Genomic DNA, 23,164 nt, shown 5'->3' on the forward strand with positions numbered 1-23,164 from the left:
AGGACCAGCATATATATTGTGAATTATTATTATTATTATTATTATTATTATTATTATTATTATTATTGTATGACACAGCAAACAGGATAGACATGCTGGATTTCGTATCACAGAATCACAAGTCAAACACTTCCCAAGTGTCTAGGACCAGCATATATATTGTGAATTATTATTATTATTATTATTATTATTATTATTATTATTATTGTATGACACAGCAAACAGGATAGACATGCTGGATTTCGTATCACAGAATCACAAGTCAAACACTTCCCAGGTGTCTAGGACCAGCATATATATTGTGAATTATTGTGAATTTTTATTATTATTATTATTATTATTATTATTATTATTGTATGACACAGCAAACAGGATAGACATGCTGGATTTCGTATCACAGAATCACAAGTCATATTATTATTATTATTATTATTGTATGACACAGCAAACAGGATAGACATGCTGGATTTCGTATCACAGAATCACAAGTCAAACACTTCCCAAGTGTCTAGGACCAGCATATATATTGTGAATAATAATAATTATTATTATTATTATTATTATTATTATTATTATTATTATTATTATTGTATGACACAGCAAACAAGATAGACATGCTGGATTTCGTATCACAGAATCACAAGTCAAACACTTCCCAAGTGTCTAGGACCAGCATATATATTGTGAATTATTATTATTATTATTATTATTATTATTATTATTATTATTATTATTGTATGACACAGCAAACAGGATAGACATGCTGGATTTCGTATCACAGAATCACAAGTCAAACACTTCCCAAGTGTCTAGGACTGTGTGATGTATTTTCGGATGATGCTGCAGATCCCAGTAGGGTGGCCTTTTGCAGTTGGCAGATCGTGATTTTGTCAGTGTCTATTGTTTCCAAATAATAATAACAACAAACATTATTATTATTATTATTATTATTATTATTATTATTATTATTTGAAACCCAACAAGATGAGTCTACAGCAGACACTCTGCTGGCTGTTGTTTTGGATCACATGTCAGACACTTCCCAAGTTGTTGTTGTTGTTGTTATTATTATTATTATTATTATTATTATTTTAGAAACACAACAAGATGAGTCCATAGCAGACACTCTGTTGGCTGTTGCTTTGGATCACACGTCCGACACTTCCCAAGTTGTTGTTGTTATTATTATTATTATTATTATTATTATTATTATTATTATTATTATTATTTTAGAAACACAACAAGATGAGTCCACAGCAGACACTCTGTTGGCTGTTGCTTTGGATCACACGTCCGACACTTCCCAAGTTGTTGTTGTTATTATTATTATTATTATTATTATTTTAGAAACACAACAAGATGAGTCTACAGCAGACACTCTGCTGGCTGTTGTTTTGGATCACACGTCCGACACTTCCCAAGTTGTTGTTGTTATTATTATTATTATTATTATTATTTTAGAAACACAACAAGATGAGTCTACAGCAGACACTCTGCTGGCTGTTGTTTTGGATCACACGTCCGACACTTCCCAAGTTGTTGTTGTTATTATTATTATTATTATTATTATTTTAGAAACACAACAAGATGAGTCTACAGCAGACACTCTGCTGGCTGTTGTTTTGGATCACACGTCCGACACTTCCCAAGTTGTTGTTGTTATTATTATTATTATTATTATTATTTTAGAAACACAACAAGATGAGTCTACAGCAGACACTCTGCTGGCTGTTGCTTTGGATCACACGTCCGACACTTCCCAAGTTGTTGTTGTTATTATTATTATTATTATTATTATTTTAGAAACACAACAAGATGAGTCTACAGCAGACACTCTGCTGGCTGTTGTTTTGGATCACACGTCCGACACTTCCCAAGTTGTTGTTGTTATTATTATTATTATATTAGAAACACAACAAGATGAGTCCATAGCAGACACTCTGTTGGCTGTTGCTTTGGATCACACGTCCGACACTTCCCAAGTTGTTGTTGTTATTATTATTATTATTATTATTATTATTTTAGAAACACAACAAGATGAGTCCACAGCAGACACTCTGGTGGCTGTTGCTTTGGATCACACGTCCGACACTTCCCAAGTTGTTGTTGTTATTATTATTATTATTATTATTATTTTAGAAACACAACAAGATGAGTCTACAGCAGACACTCTGGTGGCTGTTGCTTTGGATCACACGTCCGACACTTCCCAAGTTGTTGTTGTTATTATTATTATTATTATTATTATTATTATTTTAGAAACACAACATGATGAGTCCATAGCAGACACTCTTTTGGCTGTTGCTTTGGATCACACGTCCGACACTTCCCAAGTTGTTGTTGTTATTATTATTATTATATTAGAAACACAACAAGATGAGTCCATAGCAGACACTCTGTTGGCTGTTGCTTTGGATCACACGTCTGACACTTCCCAAGTTGTTGTTGTTGTTGTTGTTGTTGTTATTATAATATTAGAAACACAACAAGATGAGTCTACAGCAGACACTCTGCTGGCTGTTGTTTTGGATCACACATCAGACACTTCCCAAGTTGTTGTTGTTATTATTATTATTATATTAGAAACACAACAAGATGAGTCTACAGCAGACACTCTGCTGGCTGTTGTTTTGGATCACACATCAGACACTTCCCAAGTTGTTGTTGTTATTATTATTATTATATTAGAAACACAACAAGATGAGTCCACAGCAGACACTCTGGTGGCTGTTGCTTTGGATCACACGTCAGACACTTCCCAAGTTGTTGTTGTTGTTGTTGTTGTTGTTATTATTATTATTATTATTATTATTATTATTATTATTTTAGAAACGCAACAAGATGAGTCCATAGCAGACACTCTGTTGGCTGTTGCTTTGGATCACACGTCCGACACTTCCCAAGTTGTTGTTGTTATTATTATATTAGAAACACAACAAGATGAGTCCACAGCAGACACTCTGGTGGCTGTTGCTTTGGATCACACGTCAGACACTTCCCAAGTTGTTGTTGTTGTTGTTGTTGTTGTTGTTATTATTATTATTATTATTATTATTATTATTATTTTAGAAACGCAACAAGATGAGTCCATAGCAGACACTCTGTTGGCTGTTGCTTTGGATCACACGTCCGACACTTCCCAAGTTGTTGTTGTTATTATTATATTAGAAACACAACAAGATGAGTCCACAGCAGACACTCTGGTGGCTGTTGCTTTGGATCACACGTCCGACACTTCCCAAGTTGTTGTTGTTGTTGTTTGGGAATGAGTTCCTTTGGGTCCCACAGTGTCCAATACGAACATTTCCAAGTCTGTGTGTCGGTGATGCCGATCCGCTCTCTGCCTAAGCCAGTCGGCCTCTGCTGTTTACCGTTTTGTGTCTGTTTTGTGTAATCCCCAGATGCAGCGGGATTAATGCCCCGTATCACATTCCCGTTTAGGTGCCTCCCCTTTGAAGCCTCTCCGGCAACAGCCGTGCGGTTGAATTAATGAGAGCTGAACATTGTCCAGCGGATGCTGCCTCGCTCGCCGCCTCCGCCACAATTTTCTAAATAAAGACCCTGTTGCGAGCCGCACATCCTTCGCCCGCGGAGAAGAGGATGGACTAGTTGGCACCGCGGCCATGGCCTCGTCCCTCCGGATTTGTGCCTTCGGCGTTTTTCTCCTCCTCGTCCAAGGTAATCCTGGCTTTTGGCTGGGCTTTGATTTGGGCACGTCTTGCCCTTTCCGCCAAGAAAGGAGACATTATGGATCACTTTGGAGACACTGAGTCGGGAAATGGGGATGCAAACTACCTCTCCGTCTCTTAAAAGAATATTTTTTTTTCCCCTCTTGATTCCATCTTGGATCAGAGATCTTTGGGATGATTTTAAACAGAAGGATTTCCTCTCTTAATCTGCCGTCTCCACTGAAAGATTTGGGACTTGAATATTAACATTTCTCTCCAAGGAACACGTCCCACTTTTGGTTCCAAACTCATCTCTTTTTCCCTTCCTAATAATAATAATAATAATATTTCCCCTCTTAATCTGGTGTCTCCTTTGAAAGATTTGGGACTTGAATATTCACATTTCTCTCCAAGGAACACGTCCCACTTTTGGTTCCAAACTCATCTCTTTTTCCCTTCCTAATAATAATAATAATAATAATAATAATAATAATATTTTCCCTCTTAATCTGGTGTCTCCTTTGAAAGATTTGGGACTTGAATATTCACATTTCTCTCCAAGGAACACATCCCACTTTTGGTTCCAAACTCATCTCTTTTTCCCTTCCTAATAATAATAATAATAATATTTCCCCTCTTAATCTGGTGTCTCCTTTGAAAGATTTGGGACTTGAATATTCACATTTCTCTCCAAGGAACACGTCCCACTTTTGGTTCCAAACTCATCTCTTTTTCCCTTCCTAATAATAATAATAATAATAATAATAATAATAATAATAATAATATTTCTCCTCTTAATCTGGTGTCTCCTTTGAAAGATTTGGGACTTGAATATTCACATTTCTCTCCAAGGAACACGTCCCACTTTTGGTTCCAAACTCATCTCTTTTTCCCTTCCTAATAATAATAATAATAATAATAATAATAATATTTCCCCTCTTAATCTGGTGTCTCCTTTGAAAGATTTGGGACTTGAATATTCACGTTCCTCTCCACTTTCAGTTCCAAACTCCTCTCTCTTTTTCCCTTCCTGCAGTTTGCAGCATTGTGTATGTGTGTATAATTATTATTATTACTATTATTATTATTATTATTTCCCCTCTTAATCTGCCGTCTCCGTTGAAAGATTTGAGACTTAAATATTCACATTTCTCCCCAAGGAACACATCCCACTTTCGGTTCCAAACTCATCTCTTTTTCCCTTCCTGCAGTTTGCAGCATTGTGTATCTCTCTGTGTATATAATTATTATTATTATTATTATTATTATTATTATTATTATTATTATTAATAATAATATTATTATTATTAATATTATTATTATTATTTCTCCTCTTAATCTGCCGTCTCCATTGGGACTTGAATATTCATGTTCCTCTCCACTTTCGGTTCCAAACTCCTCTCTCTTTTTCCCTTCCTGCAGTTTGCAGCATTATGTATCTCTCTGTGTATATTATTATTATTATTATTATTATTATTATTATTATTATTATTTATTTCCCCTCTTAATCTGCCGTCTCCAGTGAAAGATTTGGGACTTGAATATTCATGTATATTTCCACTTTCGGTTCCAAACTCCTCTCTCCTTTTCCCTTCCTGCAGTTTGCAGCATTGTGTAATTATTATTATTATTATTATTATTATTATTATTATTATTATTATTGTTATTTCTCCTCTTAATCTGCTGTCTCCATTGAAAGATTTGGGACTTGAATATTCATGTTTCTCTCCACTTTCAGTTCCAAACTCCTCTCTCTTTTTCCCTTCCTGCAGTTTGCAGCATTATGTATCTCTGTGTGTATATTATTATTATTATTATTATTATTATTATTATTATTATTATTATTATTATTTCCCCTCTTAATCTGCTGTCTCCATTGGGACTTGAATATTCACGTTCCTCTACACCTTCAGTTCCAAACTCATCTCTTTTTCCCTTCCTGCAGTTTGCAGCATTGTGTATCTCTGTGTGCATATAATAATAATAATAATTATTATTATTATTATTTCCCCTCTTAATCTGGCATCTCCATTGAAAGATTTGGGACTTGAATATTCATGTTCCTCTCCACTTTCGGTTCCAAACTCCTCTCTCTTTTTCCCTTCCTGCACTTTGCAGCATTGTGTATCTCTGTATGTATGCATAATAATAATAATAATAATAATAATAATTATTATTATTATTATTATTATTATTATTATTATTATTATTTCCCCTCTTAATCTGCCATCTCCTTTGAAAGATTTGGGACTTGAATATTCACGTTCCTCTCCACTTTTGGTTCCAAACTCATCTCTCCTTTTCCCTTCCTGCACTTTGCAGCATCTCTGTGTGAATAATAATAATAATAATTATTATTATTTCCCCTCTTAATCTGCTGTCTCCATTGGGACTTGAATATTCATGTTTCTCTCCACTTTTGGTTGCAAACTCCTCTCTCTTTTCCCCTTCCTGCAGTTTGCAGCATCTCCGTGTGAATAATAATAATAATGATAATTATTATTATTATTATTATTATTATTATTATTATTATTTCCCCTCTTAATCTGCCGTCTCCATTGAAAGATTTGGGACTGGAATATTCACCTTCCTCTCCACTTTCATTTCCAAACTCCTCTCTCTTTTTCCCTTCCTCCAGTTTGCAGCATTGTGTATCTCTGTATGTATATAATAATAATAATAATAATAATAATAATAATAATAATAATAATAATAATATATTTTCCCCCTTTTAATCTGCCATCTCCATTGAAAGATTTGGGATTTGAATATTCACGTTCCTCTGCACTTTTGGTTCCAATCTCCTCTCTCTTTTTCCCTTCCTGCAGTTTGCAGCATCTGTGTGTGTATAATAATAATAATAATAATAATATTCTTTCAAAATGCATGCTTTCCTCTCTCTTCCCGTCCAAAAATCCAAGCTTCCCTTTTTTTTTAAAGCTCTCTCGTTTTTTGGAATGATTTTTCTGCTTGCCAGGTTGGATTTGATGCAGAGCCTTGGGTTCCTTGGGAAGGAGGCCAAGCCTTGTCAGATCGGCTTAAGGTCTTGCATTTCAAACAGGAGCATCTCCTTCCCTTCTTCGCCTTCCTTCCCTCTTGCGCTTTGTTGGGTTTCTGTGAGTTTTCTGGCCATGTTCCAGAAGCATTCTCCCCTGACATTTCGCCCACAACTATGGCTGGCATCCTGAGACGTTGTGAGGTCTGTTGGAAACTAGACCAGTGGGGTTTATATACCTGTGGAATAATGTCCAGGGTGGGAGAATGAACTCTTTGTCTGTTGGAGGCAAGTGGGAATATTGCAACTCACACTTGTTTCAGGAAGCAGCCAGGCTTTGACACTGCAAGGCCATTCAATGCTAATCAAGGTACCTGCAATAGTCACATTTGCTTCCAATGTCCAGCGTGGGAGAAAGAACTCTTTGTCTGTTAGAAGCAAGTGGGAATATTGCAACTCACACTTGTCTCAGGAAGCAGCCAGGCTTTGAAGCTGCAAGGCCATTCAATGCTAATCAAGGTACTCACCTGCAATAGTCACATTTGCTTCCAATGTCCAGCGTGGGAGAAAGAACTCTTTGTCTGTTAGAAGCAAGTGCAAATGTTGCAACTCACCCTTGCCTCAGGAAGCAGCCAGGCTTTGACACTGCAAGGCCATTCAATGCTAATCAAGGTACCTGCAATAGTTACATTTGCTTCCAATGTCCAGTGTGGGAGAAAGAACTCTTTGTCTGTTGGAGGCAAGTGGGAATATTGCAACTCACACTTGTCTCAGGAAGCAGCCAGGCTTTGAAGCTGCAAGGCCATTCAATGCTAATCAAGGTACTCACCTGCAACAGTCACATTTGCTTCCAATGTCCAGTGTGGGAGAAAAAACTCTTTGTCTGTTGGAGGCAAGTGGGAATATTGCAACTCACACTTGTCTCAGGAAGCAGCCAGGCTTTGAAGCTGCAAGGCCATTCAATGCTAATCAAGGTACTCACCTGCAATAGTCACATTTGCTTCCAATGTCCAGTGTGGGAGAAAGAAAGAAGTCTTGTCTGTTAGAAGCAAGTGCGAATGTTGCAACTCACACTTGTCTCAGGAAGCAGCCAGGCTTTGACGCTGCAAGGCCATTCAATGCTAATCAAGGTACTCACCTGCAACACATTTGCTTCCAATGTCCAGTGTGGGAGAAAGAAAGAAGTCTTGTCTGTTAGAAGCAAGTGCAAATGTTGCAACTCACCCTTGCCTCGGGAAGCAGCCAGGCTTTGAAGCTGCAAGGCCATTCAATGCTAATCAAGGTGGCCAACTGCAACAGTCACACTTGCCTCCATTGTCCAGGATGAGAGAAAGAAGTCTTGTCTGTTGTCTGTGTAAATGTGGCCATTGGCCAGCTTGATTAGCATTGAATAGGGTTGCAGCTTCAAAGCCTGGCTGCTTCCTGCCTGGGGGAATCCTTTGTTGGGAGCTGGACCACAACCACCGTGTCAGATTAAGCAGAGAAGCCATTGAAATCCATAAGCATGTGGACAATGTCAACAGAAAAGGAGGAAACCATGAAAATGACCACAAGAAAACTCCAAAACCAGAACAATAAATAAAGAGCAACATTCAGAAGAATTCAGGAGAATTCCAGACAAGAAACAATCAGGGCCAGCTAACACCTCCCAACAAAGGACTCCCAGGCAGAGTTCTTTCTCCCGCCCTGGACTTTCCACAGATATATCAACCCCACCGGCCTAGTTTCCAACAGACCTCACAACCCACGAGGATGCTCGCCATAGATGTGGGCGAAACGTCAGGAGAGAATGCTTCTGGAACATAGCCACACAGCCTGGAAAACTCACAGTAACCCGGCATCTACACTGTAGGATTAATGCAGTTTGGCACCACCAGAACTGATCGGACTCTTGAGAGTTGTAGTTCGGGTAGAGAAGGCTCACAGCCTTGTAAAACTACATCTTGCAAACTTTTATGTTCAGAGATTCTTAGGTTTTGATTTATGTTGAAAATAAATGCCAGAAATCAGCTCATTCGAAATGTGCTGGAAAGAAACGTCAGGGTTGCCAAAAACAGACTCATAAATAAATGCATCTGAGAGTGAAACCAAGGATTCCTGGAAACCAAAATGACTCAATTGCCATGCGGAAAAACTTCTCCAGAAGTGACTTTTTTGGGTTTGTACGGCCATGTTCCAGAAGCATTCTCTCCTGACGTTTCGCCCACATCTATGGCAGGCATCCTCAGAGGTTGTGAGGTCTAGTTGGAAACTAGGCAAGTGGGGTTTAGATATATCCAGGGTGGGAGAAAGGACTCTGGTCTGTTGGAGGCAGGTGTGAGTGTTGCAATTGGCCACCTTGATTAGCACTGAATAGCTTTGCAGTGCTTTCCTGCCTGGGGGGAATCTGTGGTGCTAAAACTGCTTCCTCTGTGTGCTTCTCAGGATCCCAAGGGGGATTCCACCAACGGCAGCTGCTGAAGGACCTGATGGAGGACTACACTCCCCTGGAAAGGCCCGTGGGGGACGATGCCCAGCCCATCACCATCCACTTCACACTGAGCTTAATGCAGATCATGGACGTGGTAAGTGGCCTTGGCAGAAGCGGGAGGAACACCCACCTTTATGGGGTTTTCTCTCCCCAACGAACCTCTTCCAAAGAGCCCGAGACAGGGCTGAGCCTCTATATGTCTCCTGAGAGGCCTTTCAGGACTAAAGGGCGGGGCTAGGGAAGGGGGCGGGGCCTCCTTCTAAGAGCCCGAGACAGGGCTGAGCCTCTATATGTCTCCTGAGAGGCCTTTCAGGACTAAAGGGCGGGGCTAGGGAAGGGGGCGGGGCCTCCTTCTAAGAGCCTGAGACAGGGCTGAGCCTCTATATCTCTCCTGAGAGGCCTTTCAGGACTAAAGGGCGGGGCTAGGGAAGGGGGCGGGGCCTCCTTCTAAGAGCCCGAGACAGGGCTGAGCCTCTATATGTCTCCTGAGAGGCCTTTCAGGACTAAAGGGCGGGGCTAGGGAAGGGGGCGGGGCCTCCTTCTAAGAGCCTGAGACAGGGCTGAGCCTCTATACCTCTCCTGAGAGGCCTTTCAGGACTAAAGGGCGGGGCTAGGGAAGGGGGCGGGGCCTCCTTCTAAGAGCCCGAGACAGGGCTGAGCCTCTATATGTCTCCTGAGAGGCCTTTCAGGACTAAAGGGCGGGGCTAGGGAAGGGGGCGGGGCCTCCTTCTAAGAGCCTGAGACAGGGCTGAGCCTCTATATGTCTCCTGAGAGGCCTTTCAGGACTAAAGGGCGGGGCTAGGGAAGGGGGCGGGGCCTCCTTCTAAGAGCCTGAGACAGGGCTGAGCCTCTATATCTCTCCTGAGAGGCCTTTCAGGACTAAAGGGCGGGGCTAGGGAAGGGGGCGGGGCCTCCTTCTAAGAGCCCGAGACAGGGCTGAGCCTCTATATGTCTCCTGAGAGGCCTTTCAGGACTAAAGGGCGGGGCTAGGGAAGGGGGCGGGGCCTCCTTCTAAGAGCCCGAGACAGGGCTGAGCCTCTATATGTCTCCTGAGAGGCCTTTCAGGACTAAAGGGCGGGGCTAGGGAAGGGGGCGGGGCCTCCTTCTAAGAGCCTGAGACAGGGCTGAGCCTCTATATCTCTCCTGAGAGGCCTTTCAGGACTAAAGGGCGGGGCTAGGGAAGGGGGCGGGGCCTCCTTCTAAGAGCCCGAGACAGGGCTGAGCCTCTATATGTCTCCTGAGAGGCCTTTCAGGACTAAAGGGCGGGGCTAGGGAAGGGGGCGGGGCCTCCTTCTAAGAGCCTGAGACAGGGCTGAGCCTCTATACCTCTCCTGAGAGGCCTTTCAGGACTAAAGGGCGGAGCTAGGGAAGGGGGCGGGGCCTCCTTCTAAGAGCCTGAGACAGGGCTGAGCCTCTATATCTCTCCTGAGAGGCCTTTTAGGACTAAAGGGCGGAGCTAGGGAAGGGGGCGGGGCCTCCTTCTAAGAGCCCGAGACAGGGCTGAGCCTCTATACCTCTCCTGAGAGGCCTTTCAGGACTAAAGGGCGGAGCTAGGGAAGGGGGCGGGGCCTCCTTCTAAGAGCCTGAGACAGGGCTGAGCCTCTATACCTCTCCTGAGAGGCCTTTCAGGACTAAAGGGCGGGGCTAGGGAAGGGGGCGGGGCCTCCTTCTAAGAGCCTGAGACAGGGCTGAGCCTCTATACCTCTCCTGAGAGGCCTTTTAGGACTAAAGGGCGGAGCTAGGGAAGGGGGCGGGGCCTCCTTCTAAGAGCCCGAGACAGGGCTGAGCCTCTATACCTCTCCTGAGAGGCCTTTCAGGACTAAAGGGCGGAGCTAGGGAAGGGGGCGGGGCCTCCTTCTAAGAGCCTGAGACAGGGCTGAGCCTCTATACCTCTCCTGAGAGGCCTTTCAGGACTAAAGGGCGGGGCTAGGGAAGGGGGCGGGGCCTCCTTCTAAGAGCCTGAGACAGGGCTGAGCCTCTATACCTCTCCTGAGAGGCCTTTCAGGACTAAAGGGCGGAGCTAGGGAAGGGGGCGGGGCCTCCTTCTAAGAGCCTGAGACAGGGCTGAGCCTCTATATCTCTCCTGAGAGGCCTTTTAGGACTAAAGGGCGGGGCTAGGGAAGGGGGCGGGGCCTCCTTCTAAGAGCCTGAGACAGGGCTGAGCCTCTATACCTCTCCTGAGAGGCCTTTCAGGACTAAAGGGCGGAGCTAGGGAAGGGGGCGGGGCCTCCTTCTAAGAGCCTGAGACAGGGCTGAGCCTCTATATCTCTCCTGAGAGGCCTTTCAGGACTAAAGGGCGGAGCTAGGGAAGGGGGCGGGGCCTCCTTCTAAGAGCCTGAGACAGGGCTGAGCCTCTATATCTCTCCTGAGAGGCCTTTTAGGACTAAAGGGCGGGGCTAGGGAAGGGGGCGGGGCCTCCTTCTAAGAGCCTGAGACAGGGCTGAGCCTCTATACCTCTCCTGAGAGGCCTTTTAGGACTAAAGGGCGGAGCTAGGGAAGGGGGCGGGGCCTCCTTCTAAGAGCCCGAGACAGGGCTGAGCCTCTATACCTCTCCTGAGAGGCCTTTCAGGACTAAAGGGCGGAGCTAGGGAAGGGGGCGGGGCCTCCTTCTAAGAGCCCGAGACAGGGCTGAGCCTCTATACCTCTCCTGAGAGGCCTTTCAGGACTAAAGGGCGGAGCTAGGGAAGGGGGCGGGGCCTCCTTCTAAGAGCCTGAGACAGGGCTGAGCCTCTATATCTCTCCTGAGAGGCCTTTTAGGACTAAAGGGCGGAGCTAGGGAAGGGGGCGGGGCCTCCTTCTAAGAGCCCGAGACAGGGCTGAGCCTCTATACCTCTCCTGAGAGGCCTTTCAGGACTAAAGGGCGGAGCTAGGGAAGGGGGCGGGGCCTCCTTCTAAGAGCCTGAGACAGGGCTGAGCCTCTATACCTCTCCTGAGAGGCCTTTCAGGACTAAAGGGCGGGGCTAGGGAAGGGGGCGGGGCCTCCTTCTAAGAGCCTGAGACAGGGCTGAGCCTCTATACCTCTCCTGAGAGGCCTTTTAGGACTAAAGGGCGGAGCTAGGGAAGGGGGCGGGGCCTCCTTCTAAGAGCCCGAGACAGGGCTGAGCCTCTATACCTCTCCTGAGAGGCCTTTCAGGACTAAAGGGCGGAGCTGGGGAAGGGGGCGGGGCCTCCTTCTAAGAGCCTGAGACAGGGCTGAGCCTCTATACCTCTCCTGAGAGGCCTTTCAGGACTAAAGGGCGGGGCTAGGGAAGGGGGCGGGGCCTCCTTCTAAGAGCCTGAGACAGGGCTGAGCCTCTATACCTCTCCTGAGAGGCCTTTTAGGACTAAAGGGCGGAGCTAGGGAAGGGGGCGGGGCCTCCTTCTAAGAGCCCGAGACAGGGCTGAGCCTCTATATTTCTCCTGAGAGGCTTTTTAGGACTAAAGGGCGGAGCTAGGGAAGGGGGCGGGGCCTCCGTCCAAGAGCCTGAGACAGGGCTGAGCCTCTATATCTCTCCTGAGAGGCCTTTCAGGACTAAAGGGCGGGGCTAGGGAAGGGGGCGGGGCCTCCTTCTAAGAGCCTGAGACAGGGCTGAGCCTCTATATCACTCCTGAGAGGCCTTTCAGGACTAAAGGGCGGAGCTAGGGAAGGGGGCGGGACCTCCTTCTAAGAGCCCGAGACAGGGCTGAGCCTCTATACCTCTCCTGAGAGGCCTTTCAGGACTAAAGGGCGGAGCTAGGGAAGGGGGCGGGGCCTCCTTCTAAGAGCCTGAGACAGGGCTGAGCCTCTATACCTCTCCTGAGAGGCCTTTCAGGACTAAAGGGCGGGGCTAGGGAAGGGGGCGGGGCCTCCTTCTAAGAGCCTGAGACAGGGCTGAGCCTCTATACCTCTCCTGAGAGGCCTTTTAGGACTAAAGGGCGGAGCTAGGGAAGGGGGCGGGGCCTCCTTCTAAGAGCCTGAGACAGGGCTGAGCCTCTATACCTCTCCTGAGAGGCCTTTCAGGACTAAAGGGCGGAGCTAGGGAAGGGGGCGGGGCCTCCTTCTAAGAGCCTGAGACAGGGCTGAGCCTCTATACCTCTCCTGAGAGGCCTTTCAGGACTAAAGGGCGGAGCTAGGGAAGGGGGCGGGGCCTCCTTCTAAGAGCCTGAGACAGGGCTGAGCCTCTATACCTCTCCTGAGAGGCCTTTTAGGACTAAAGGGCGGAGCTAGGGAAGGGGGCGGGGCCTCCTTCTAAGAGCCTGAGACAGGGCTGAGCCTCTATACCTCTCCTGAGAGGCCTTTCAGGACTAAAGGGCGGAGCTAGGGAAGGGGGCGGGGCCTCCTTCTAAGAGCCTGAGACAGGGCTGAGCCTCTATACCTCTCCTGAGAGGCCTTTTAGGACTAAAGGGCGGGGCTAGGGAAGGGGGCGGGGCCTCCTTCTAAGAGCCTGAGACAGGGCTGAGCCTCTATACCTCTCCTGAGAGGCCTTTCAGGACTAAAGGGCGGAGCTAGGGAAGGGGGCGGGGCCTCCTTCTAAGAGCCCGAGACAGGGCTGAGCCTCTATACCTCTCCTGAGAGGCCTTTTAGGACTAAAGGGCGGGGCTAGGGAAGGGGGCGGGGCCTCCTTCTAAGAGCCTGAGACAGGGCTGAGCCTCTATACCTCTCCTGAGAGGCCTTTCAGGACTAAAGGGCGGGGCTAGGGAAGGGGGCGGGGCCTCCTTCTAAGAGCCCGAGACAGGGCTGAGCCTCTATACCTCTCCTGAGAGGCTTTTCAGGACTAAAGGGCGGGGCTAGGGAAGGGGGCGGGGCCACCTTCCAAGAGCCCGAGACAGGGTTCAGCCCCATCAGGCACTTGGGAAGAGGCCCCGCCCCTCTCCTCTAGCCCCGCCCCCTGTGTCCTGGCAGTCTCTGCAAGACAGGGGTAGAAGCTCAGCCCTATCTCAGAGCTCATAACTCTGTCCATCCCAGGTTCGCATTGGCTGCCTTTTGGGGCTGAGAGAGCGTGACTTGCCCACAATCACCCACTGGATTGAGATTCGAACCCAGTGCTATGAAAGCCCAAATCCAGTTTTTGTCATCGCCTTCCTCTTGAGGTTGAGATGTTGCCTCTCCGTCTCTCACGTCCCTCTCTTTTTCCTTCTGCTCTTTCCTCTTTTTTTAGGATGAGAAGAACCAAGTCCTGACCACCAACGTCTGGCTCCAGATGGTAAGACGTAGTTTCAGGGTAGTTTGCAAAGGCGGAGGATCCAAGATGTTCAGTCTCCTCCGTCAATTCAGATTAATTGTATTTGTGAACTGCTTTGCATCTCAGTTGCAAAGATTAAAGTGAGATATTATTATTATTATTATTATTATTATTATTATTATTATTATTATTATTATTATTATTATTATTATATTGTTGCTCACATTGCAATAAATGTTTGGAGTCGGTTACTATGAATTGTATTTGTGAACTGCTTTGCATCTCAGTTGCAAAAATTAAAGTGAGATATTATTATTATTATTATTTTTATATTGTTGGTCACATTGCAATAAATGCTTGGAATCGGTTAATATGAATTGCTGCCAGTTAATATTAATAATAAGATATTATTATTTATTATATTGTTGTTGTTGTTATATTCTATAAGATGCCATCACTGTTGGCACCAGTTTGCCCCTAAAGCTGCTTAATAATAATAATAATAATAATAATAATAATAATAGGCAGCTATGGGTGCAAACTGGTGCCAACAGTGATGGCAGCTTACATAATATAGTAGTAGTAGTAATAGTAGGTACCTATGGGGTGAACTGGTGCCAACAGTGATGGCATCTTTGATACTGTAGTAGTAGCAGTAGTAGTAGTAGTAGGTACCCATGGGGGCAAACTGGTACCAACAGTGATGGCACCTTACATAATATAGTAGTAGTAATAGTAGGTACCTATGGGGGCAGACCAGTGCCAACAATGATGGCATCTTACATACTATAGTAGTAGTAATAGTAGTAGTAGGTAGCTATGGGGTGAATTGGTGCCAACAGTGATGGCATCTTAGATACTATAGTAGTAGTAGTAGTAGTAGTAGTAGTAGCAGTAGATAGCTATGGGGTGAACTGGTGCCAACAGTGATGGCATCTTACATAATATAGTAGTAGTATTAGTAGTAGTAATAGTAGGTACCTATGGGGGCAGACCAGTGCCAACAATGATGGCATCTTACATACTATAGTAGTAGTAGCAGTAGCAGTAGATAGCTATGGGGTGAACTGGTGCCAACAGTGATGGCATTTTCATAATATAGTAGTAGTAGTAGTAGTAATAGTAGGTACCTATGGAGGCAGACCAGTGCCAACAATGATGGCATCTTACATACTATAGTAGTAGTAGCAGTAGCAGTAGATAGCTATGGGGTGAACTGGTGCCAACAGTGATGGCATCTTCATAATATAGTAGTAGTATTAGTAGTAGTAATAGTAGGTACCTATGGGGGCAGACCAGTGCCAACAATGATGGCATCTTACATACTATAGTAGTAGTAGTAGTAGCAGTAGGTAGCTATGGGGTGAATTGGTGCCAACAGTGATGGCATCTTACATAATATAGTAGTAGTAGTAGTAGTAGTAGTAATAGTAGGTACCTATGGGGTGAACTGGTGCCAACAGTGATGGCATCTTACATAATATAGTAGTAGTAGTAATAATAGTAGGTACCTATGGGGGCAGACTGGTGCCAACAGTGATAGCATCTTACATAATACAATAGTAATAGTAGTAGTAGTAGTTATAATAGGTATCTATGGAGGCAAACCGGTGCCAACAGCGATAGCATTGGGTTGCTGTGAGTTTTCTGGGCGGTACGGCCATGTTCCAGATGTATTCTCTCCTGACGTTTCTCCCACATCTATGGCAGGCATCCTCAGAGGTTGTGAGGTCTTGTCGAAGGCTTTTGTGGCTGGAATCATTGGGTTGCTGAGTTTTCCGGGCTGTATGGCCATGTTCCGGAAGCATTCTTTCCTCATGTTTTGCCTGCATCCTGCCATAGAAGCAGGCAAAACGTCAGGAAAGAATGCTTTTGGAACATGGCCATAGAGCCCTGAAAACTCACCGCAACCCAGTTGTGAGGTGTGTTGGAAACTAGGCAAGTGGGGTTTATGTAGATGCGGAATAATGTCCAGGGTGGGAGAAAGAAAGAACTCTTGTCGGTTGGGAACGTTGCAGTTGACCACCTTGATTAGCACTGAATAGCCTTGCAGCTTCAAAGCCTGGGGGAATCCTTTGTTGGGAGGTGTTAGATGGCTCCTGGTTGTTTCCTGTCTGGAATTTTTTTGAGTGTTGTTCTTTGTTTACTGTCCTGATTTTACTGTCCAAATGCTCTCTCCCTCTTTCAGTATTGGTACGATCATTATTTGCGGTGGAACGAGACGGAATATCCCGGCGTGAAGACTCTGCGCTTTACTCCGGACAGCGTCTGGAAGCCGGACATCCTTTTGTACAACAGGTGGGTCGGGTTCCGACTCGTTCTATCCTGGGATCCTGAGGCCAAAGAGAGGTTCAGTATGTTGTCGAAGGCTTTCATGGCCGGGACCACAGGGTTGTTGTATGTCTTTCGGGCTGTGTGGCCATGTTCCAGAAGTATTCTCTCCTGACGTTTCGCCCACATCTATGGCAGGCATCCTCAGAGGCTGTGTGGCATGGATAAACACGAGTCAAAGAACATGAAAGGCACTGCAGACTAACTCAACCAGAGAAATCAGCCAGAGCAGAGCATTTGATGAACCAACCTGGACACAGGATATTATTTGAGAACACAGAAATGCTCAACCACTCCAACAACTATCATGTCAGACTACACAGAGAAGCCATTGAAATCCACAAGCATGTGGACAACTTCAACAGAAAGGAGGAAACCATGAAAATTAACAGTATTAAAAACTCCAAAATCAGAACAGTAAATAAGAAGCAACACTCTGAAAACAGAAGAGTTTCAAGGGCAGCTAATGACTCTGAACAAAGGATGCCCCCAGGCAGAAATAGCCAGGAGATGAATCTTTCCAATGCTCATTAAGGTGATTAACTGCAACATTCACACTGGCTTTCCAACTGACAAAGAGTTCTCCACTATATACAAATCAAAGAATTTTACAAAATAGACAAAGAGAAAGGCTTCCCAGAAAAGTATTCTTTTTGGGACAATGTAATGAAATCTGAAAACAAAATAATTACCAAAATATACAAAAGATTATTAGAGTGGACTACAGAAACAGAGCAAATCAAAGAGTGTATGATTAAATGGGCAGCCAATATTGGACATCCAATAAAATTAGAAAAATGGGAAACGATTTGGAATCAGAGAATCAAATACACATATGCATTCGACTTAAGAGAGAACTGGTATAAAAGGATATATAGATGGTATATTACACCACAAAAAATTCAAAATTTTACAAAAATGTCTCCAACAAATGTTGGAAATGTGAACAACAGGTAGGTACTTTTTTCATACATGGTGGACCTGCCCAAAAGCTAAAAATTTTTGGAAAGATATACACGGAGAAATACAAAACATATTAAAGACTAACATTAAAAAGGAGCCAGAATATTTTTTGCTAGGCATGTTGGATTTGGATAAAGACAAAGACAAAGAGATTCTATTTAACCACCTGACAATAGCAGCCAGAATAACATATGCGAAGAAGTGGAGATCAAAAGAAATACCGAAAAGAGAAGAATGGCAAAATAAAGTCTTAGAAATAATGAATATGGATAAATTAACTTACATTTATTATTAATAAAAATTTACCGGAAAAAAAAGAGTTCTTCTCACACCCTGGACTTTCCACAGATATATATTAACCTTCCTTGCTTAGTTTCTCCATACCTCACAACCTCTGAGGATGGCTGCCATAGATGTGGGCGAAACGTCAGGAGAGAATGCTTCTGCAACATGGCCACACAGCCATACAACAACCCTCTCTAGTATGTTCAGTTGCTGATCAATTCCTGTTGGTTGTGTGTCATAGAAAAGGATAGGAAAGGGTTACGGGAGAGGGAGTGGGCGGGGTCATGCAAATTCCACACCAGTGGAGAGAGTCAGAAACACTGGGATGTCTGTGGTGGAGGTAAAACAGAAAATCTAGGATGGAATTGTCCCCTTTACTATGGGTGGTGGGCAGGATGGTGTTTGTGGACATTGGCAGGGCTCTTGGACATGTTCATGGTGCTCGCCATAACCTGCAATGTCATTGGAGGAAGGCCATTGGTGTCTCCCTTGTGGGTGTGTATAGATTTTTGTTCCTAATCAAACATCTTTCCCGATGTGTCTTCCAGCGCCAATGAGGAGTTCGACTCCACTTTCCACACTCACGTCTTGGTCAACTCCAGCGGATATTGCCAGTGGCTTCCTCCAGGTGAGATGCATTTCACAGGGGCCGGGGTTGTGGCGCAGGCTGGTGAGCAGCCTGCTGCAATAAATCACTCTGACCATGAGGTCATGAGTTCGAGGCCAGCCCGTGGCCGGGGTGAGCACCCGTCAATTAAAAAAATAAAATAAAATATAGCCCCTGCTCATTGCTGACCTAGCAACCCGAAAGAAGGTACCACTCAGAAGAAGGTTAAATTGCCTCTGTGTCTGTCTCTGTTCTATGTGTATATGGGCATTGAATTGTTAATGTGGGCTTTGTGTTTTTTTTTTTTCATATATAATTTTTATTAACAAGAAAAGAGTATTTTCAATACATAAAAAGTGGGGGAACAATATAAAATATAGAAAAGTAGGAAAGAAAAGAGGAAAGTAAAAGAGACAAAAAATAGAAAAAAAATAGAAGATTTCCTTTATACATGAAAGTGGGGGAACAATAAGTATATAGGAAAGTATGAAATACGATTAAAAAAAAAAAAGGTACCATACACACAGTCCAGAAAGGAGTATTCGATGACTTCCGCTCTTTCTACTCCTGTAAAATAACAACTTGTTAAAGTCAATATAGAAACTAAATGTAACTTCTTTCCCTCTTACGTCTTTAATCTTTCTTGAGATAATTTTCTAAAAGTGTCCAGTCTGTCTTTTTCAATCCGCTGCCGCTATTTTCTTTTAATAAGAATGTTAACCTGTCCATGTCTTTTATATCCATAATTTTGATAATCCAGTCTTTCAGTTCAGGAGTGGTATCCAACTTCCACCTTTTTGCAAAGACTATTCTCGCTGCTGTTGTTAAAAAAGTAAATATTTTGTCCAAATTTCGATCTGCAAATAATCCCAAATCAAACATACCCAATAAGTAATATTCCGGTTTCATAGGGAAAGATTTTTTTGAAGATTTTTTAACATTCAGCATGGATAATTTTCCAAAAATCTGCTGTTTTTTTACATGTCCACCATAAGTGGAAGAATGTACAGTAGAGTCTCACTTATCCAACACTCGCTTATCCAACATTCTGGATTATCCAACGCATTTTTGTAGTCAATGTTTTCAATATATCGTGATATTTTGGTGCTAAATTTATAAATACAGTAATTACTACATAACATTACTGTGTATTGAACTAATTTTTCTGTCAAATTTGTTGTATAACACGATGTTTTGGTGCTGAATTTGTAAAATCAAAACCTAATTTGATGTTGAATAGGCTTTTCCTTAATGCCTCCTTATTATCCAACAACATATCCGCTTATCCAACGTTCTGCTGGCCCGTTTATATTGGATAAGTGAGACTCTACTGTACTTTCATTTGTCTTACATTTCCAACATTTATTGTCCATGTTCTGGTACATTCTTCCCAATTTTGCTGGGGTCATATACCAGCGGTGCAGCATTTTCAGATAATTTTCTTCTAAGTCTGATGCATATGTATACTTTATTTTCCTCAACCAAATTTCTTCCCATTCGTGAATTTGTATTGGTCTTCCAATATTTCTTGCCCACTTTGTCATTGAATTTGTAATTTGTTCTGTTTCGGTGGACCATTCAAGAAGTCTATTGTATATTACTGTAATTAATTTTTTCTCAGATTTAATCAATTTTTCCCAGATGTCTTCCTCGGAGAAGCCTAATTTACTGTCCATATTGAAATATTCTTTAATTTGTAGGTATTGCAGCCAAGTTACTTCTTTATACTTTTCCTGTATTTCTACTTGTGACTTTAATTGAAAAGTAGGTGCTGTCCCTTTTAGCAAATCTCTATACGGAGGCCAGTTAGTCCATCCAAGTAACCTCCTTTGATTGTGTATTGATAGTGTTTAAATGCAATTTGTGTCTTGGTTTGTATTGCATACTGATTGCATCATCCAGAGTGTGCTATAGTCTGGAAAGAGTTAATTACTAAGAAGCTGTGTTGACCTTGATGTGTGGCTGGAACTGGGGAGTGTCCAGACACAAGTGTGCATGCATTACTGATTGCATCAGTTCTGTTCTGTTTCTGTCTGCCTTGAGTGAGAGTCCTGTGTCTATTGCCTGCAAGTCTGTTTGTCTTTATTACTGCTTTCAGTAAAACTTGTACAGTAGAGTCTCACTTATCCAACACTCGCTTATCCAACGCATTTTTGTAGTCAATGTTTTCAATACATCATGATATTTTGGTGCTAAATTCGTAAATACAGTAATTACTACTTAGCATTACTGCATATTGAACTACATTTTCTGTCAAATTAGTTGTATAACATGTTTTTGTGCTTAATTTGTAAAATCATAATCGAATTTGATGTTTAATAGGCGTTTCCTGAATGCCTCCTTATTATCCAACATATTTGTTTATCCAACATTCTGCCAGCCCGTTTATGTTGGATAAGTGAGACTCGACTGTATATAGTTTTACCATCGTCTTGGATGTCTCTTCATTCTGATTCCATCCAACAACTGCTGCGCTGAAAATCACTCTGACATGAATGTTTGCCCTATATGTACATAATGTGATCCACCCTGAGTCTCCTTTAGGGTGAGAAGGGCGGAATATAAATACTGTACATAAATAAATAAATCTGAATGTCTTGTTTAAGAAGCAGACTTTGGAGCAGCTCCCCAAAAATAGATAAAATAAGGACCAGGTTGGTGGCTGCTGTGTGAGGTTTGGGTTTGAGGAGATGTTTCGTTGACGATGCAGAAGAAACGAGGACATTTGGAAGTTCTCTGCTCATTCCTTTGGGGCCCGTTTCCTCTGAAGGCATCCTCAAAAGCACTTGCCGGATCGACGTGCGCTGGTTCCCCTTCGACACCCAGAAGTGCGACCTCAAGTTCGGCTCCTGGACCTACGACGGGTGGCTCCTGGACCTGCGCATGATGGAGTCGGACACCTCCGGATACGTGGCCAACGGCGAGTGGGACCTCGTGGGTAAGCAACCCTGCCAGGACACAGGCTTCCCAAGTGCCTGACGGGGCTGAGCCTCTATACCCCGCCCTTTAGTCCTAAAAGGCCTCTCAGGAGAGGTATAGAGGCTCAGCCCTGTCTCAGGCTCTTGGAAGGAGGCCCTGCCCCCTTCCCTGGCTCCGCCCTCTGTGTCGCAACAAGCGCTTCAGGAGAGGTATAGAGGCTCAGCCTTGTCTTGGTCTCTTTGGAAGAGGCCCCGCCCCCACCCCAGCCCCGCTCTTTAGTCCTAAAAGGCCTCTCAGGAGAGGTATAGAGGCTCAGCCCTGTCTCAGGCTCTTGGAAGGAGGCCCTGCCCCCTTCCCTGGCTCCGCCCTCTGTGTCGCAACAAGCGCTTCAGGAGAGGTATAGAGGCTCAGCCTTGTCTTGGTCTCTTTGGAAGAGGCCCCGCCCCCACCCCAGCCCCGCTCTTTAGTCCTAAAAGGCCTCTCAGGAGAGGTATAGAGGCTCAGCCCTGTCTCAGGCTCTTGGAAGGAGGCCCTGCCCCCTTCCCTGGCTCCGCCCTCTGTGTCGCAACAAGCGCTTCAGGAGAGGTATAGAGGCTCAGCCTTGTCTTGGTCTCTTTGGAAGAGGCCCCGCCCCCACCCCAGCCCCGCTCTTTAGTCCTAAAAGGCCTCTCAGGAGAGGTATAGAGGCTCAGCCCTGTCTCAGGCTCTTGGAAGGAGGCCCTGCCCCCTTCCCTGGCTCCGCCCTCTGTGTCGCAACAAGCGCTTCAGGAGAGGTATAGAGGCTCAGCCTTGTCTTGGTCTCTTTGGAAGAGGCCCCGCCCCCACCCCAGCCCCGCTCTTTAGTCCTAAAAGGCCTCTCAGGAGAGGTATAGAGGCTCAGCCCTGTCTCAGGCTCTTGGAAGGAGGCCCCGCCCCCTTCCCTGGCTCCGCCCTCTGTGTCGCAACAAGCGCTTCAGGAGAGGTATAGAGGCTCAGCCTTGTCTTGGTCTCTTTGGAAGAGGCCCCGCCCCCACCCCAGCCCTGCTCTTTAGTCCTAAAAGGCCTCTCAGGAGAAATATAGAGGCTCAGCCCTGTCTCATGCTCTTGGGAAGAGGCCCCGCCCCCACCCCAGCCCTGCTCTTTAGTCCTAAAAGGCCTCTCCGGAGAAATATAGAGGCTCAGCCCTGTCTCAGGCTCTTGGGAAGAGGCCCAGCCCCCTTCCCTAGCCCCGCCCTCTAGTCCTAAAAGGCCTCTCAGGAGAGATATAGAGGCTCAGCCCTGTCTCAGGCTCTTGGGAAGAGGCCCCGCCCCCTTCCCTAGCCCCGCCCTCTAGTCCTAAAAGGCCTCTCAGGAGAGATATAGAGGCTCAGCCCTGTCTCGGGCTCTTGGAAGGAGGCCCCGCCCCCTTCCCTAGCCCCGCCCTCTGTGTCGCAACAAGTGCTTCAGGAGAGCTATAGAGGCTCAGCCCTGTCTTGGTCTCTTTGGAAGAGGCCCGCCCCCTTCCCTAGCCCCGCCCTTTAGTCCTAAAAGGCCTCTCAGGAGAGGGATAGAGGCTCAGCCCTGTCTTGGTCTCTTTGGAAGAGGCCCCGCCCCCTTCCCTAGCCCCGCCCTTTAGTTCTAAAAGGCCTCTCAGGAGAGGGATAGAGGCTCAGCCCTGTCTCGGGCTCTTGGGAAGAAGCCACACCCACTCTAGCTCCTCCCCTTGTGTGTCCTAACAGGCGCCTCAGGTGCTCAGCCCTGTCTCCGGCACTTGGGAAGAGGCCCCGCCCCTCCCCTGGCCCCGCCCCCAGGTCCTAATAGGTGCCA

General features: G+C 45.1%; 1 protein-coding gene and 1 long non-coding RNA gene across 3 annotated transcripts in view; one reads left to right on the forward strand and one right to left on the reverse strand.

The window, feature by feature from the left end:
• Positions 1 to 23,164, reverse strand: part of LOC134294391 (uncharacterized) — a 74,334-nt gene that overhangs the window by 39,084 nt on the left and 12,086 nt on the right. The gene's annotated exons all lie outside the window — the stretch shown is intronic.
• Positions 1 to 23,164, forward strand: part of LOC100562855 (neuronal acetylcholine receptor subunit alpha-7) — a 43,251-nt gene that overhangs the window by 1,530 nt on the left and 18,557 nt on the right. For both annotated transcript variants that reach the window (XM_062965288.1, XM_062965287.1), the window contains exons 2-7: positions 3,442 to 3,678; positions 9,088 to 9,227; positions 14,251 to 14,295; positions 16,463 to 16,572; positions 18,402 to 18,481; positions 21,231 to 21,398. In XM_062965288.1, coding sequence (XP_062821358.1) covers positions 3,624 to 3,678; positions 9,088 to 9,227; positions 14,251 to 14,295; positions 16,463 to 16,572; positions 18,402 to 18,481; positions 21,231 to 21,398 — 598 coding nt within the window. In that variant the 5' untranslated portion in view covers positions 3,442 to 3,623. The remainder of the gene's footprint in view (positions 1 to 3,441; positions 3,679 to 9,087; positions 9,228 to 14,250; positions 14,296 to 16,462; positions 16,573 to 18,401; positions 18,482 to 21,230; positions 21,399 to 23,164) is intronic.

The sequence above is a fragment of the Anolis carolinensis genome, unplaced genomic scaffold (genome assembly GCF_035594765.1).
Source record: "Anolis carolinensis isolate JA03-04 unplaced genomic scaffold, rAnoCar3.1.pri scaffold_14, whole genome shotgun sequence".
Taxonomy (NCBI): Eukaryota; Metazoa; Chordata; class Lepidosauria; order Squamata; family Dactyloidae; genus Anolis; species Anolis carolinensis.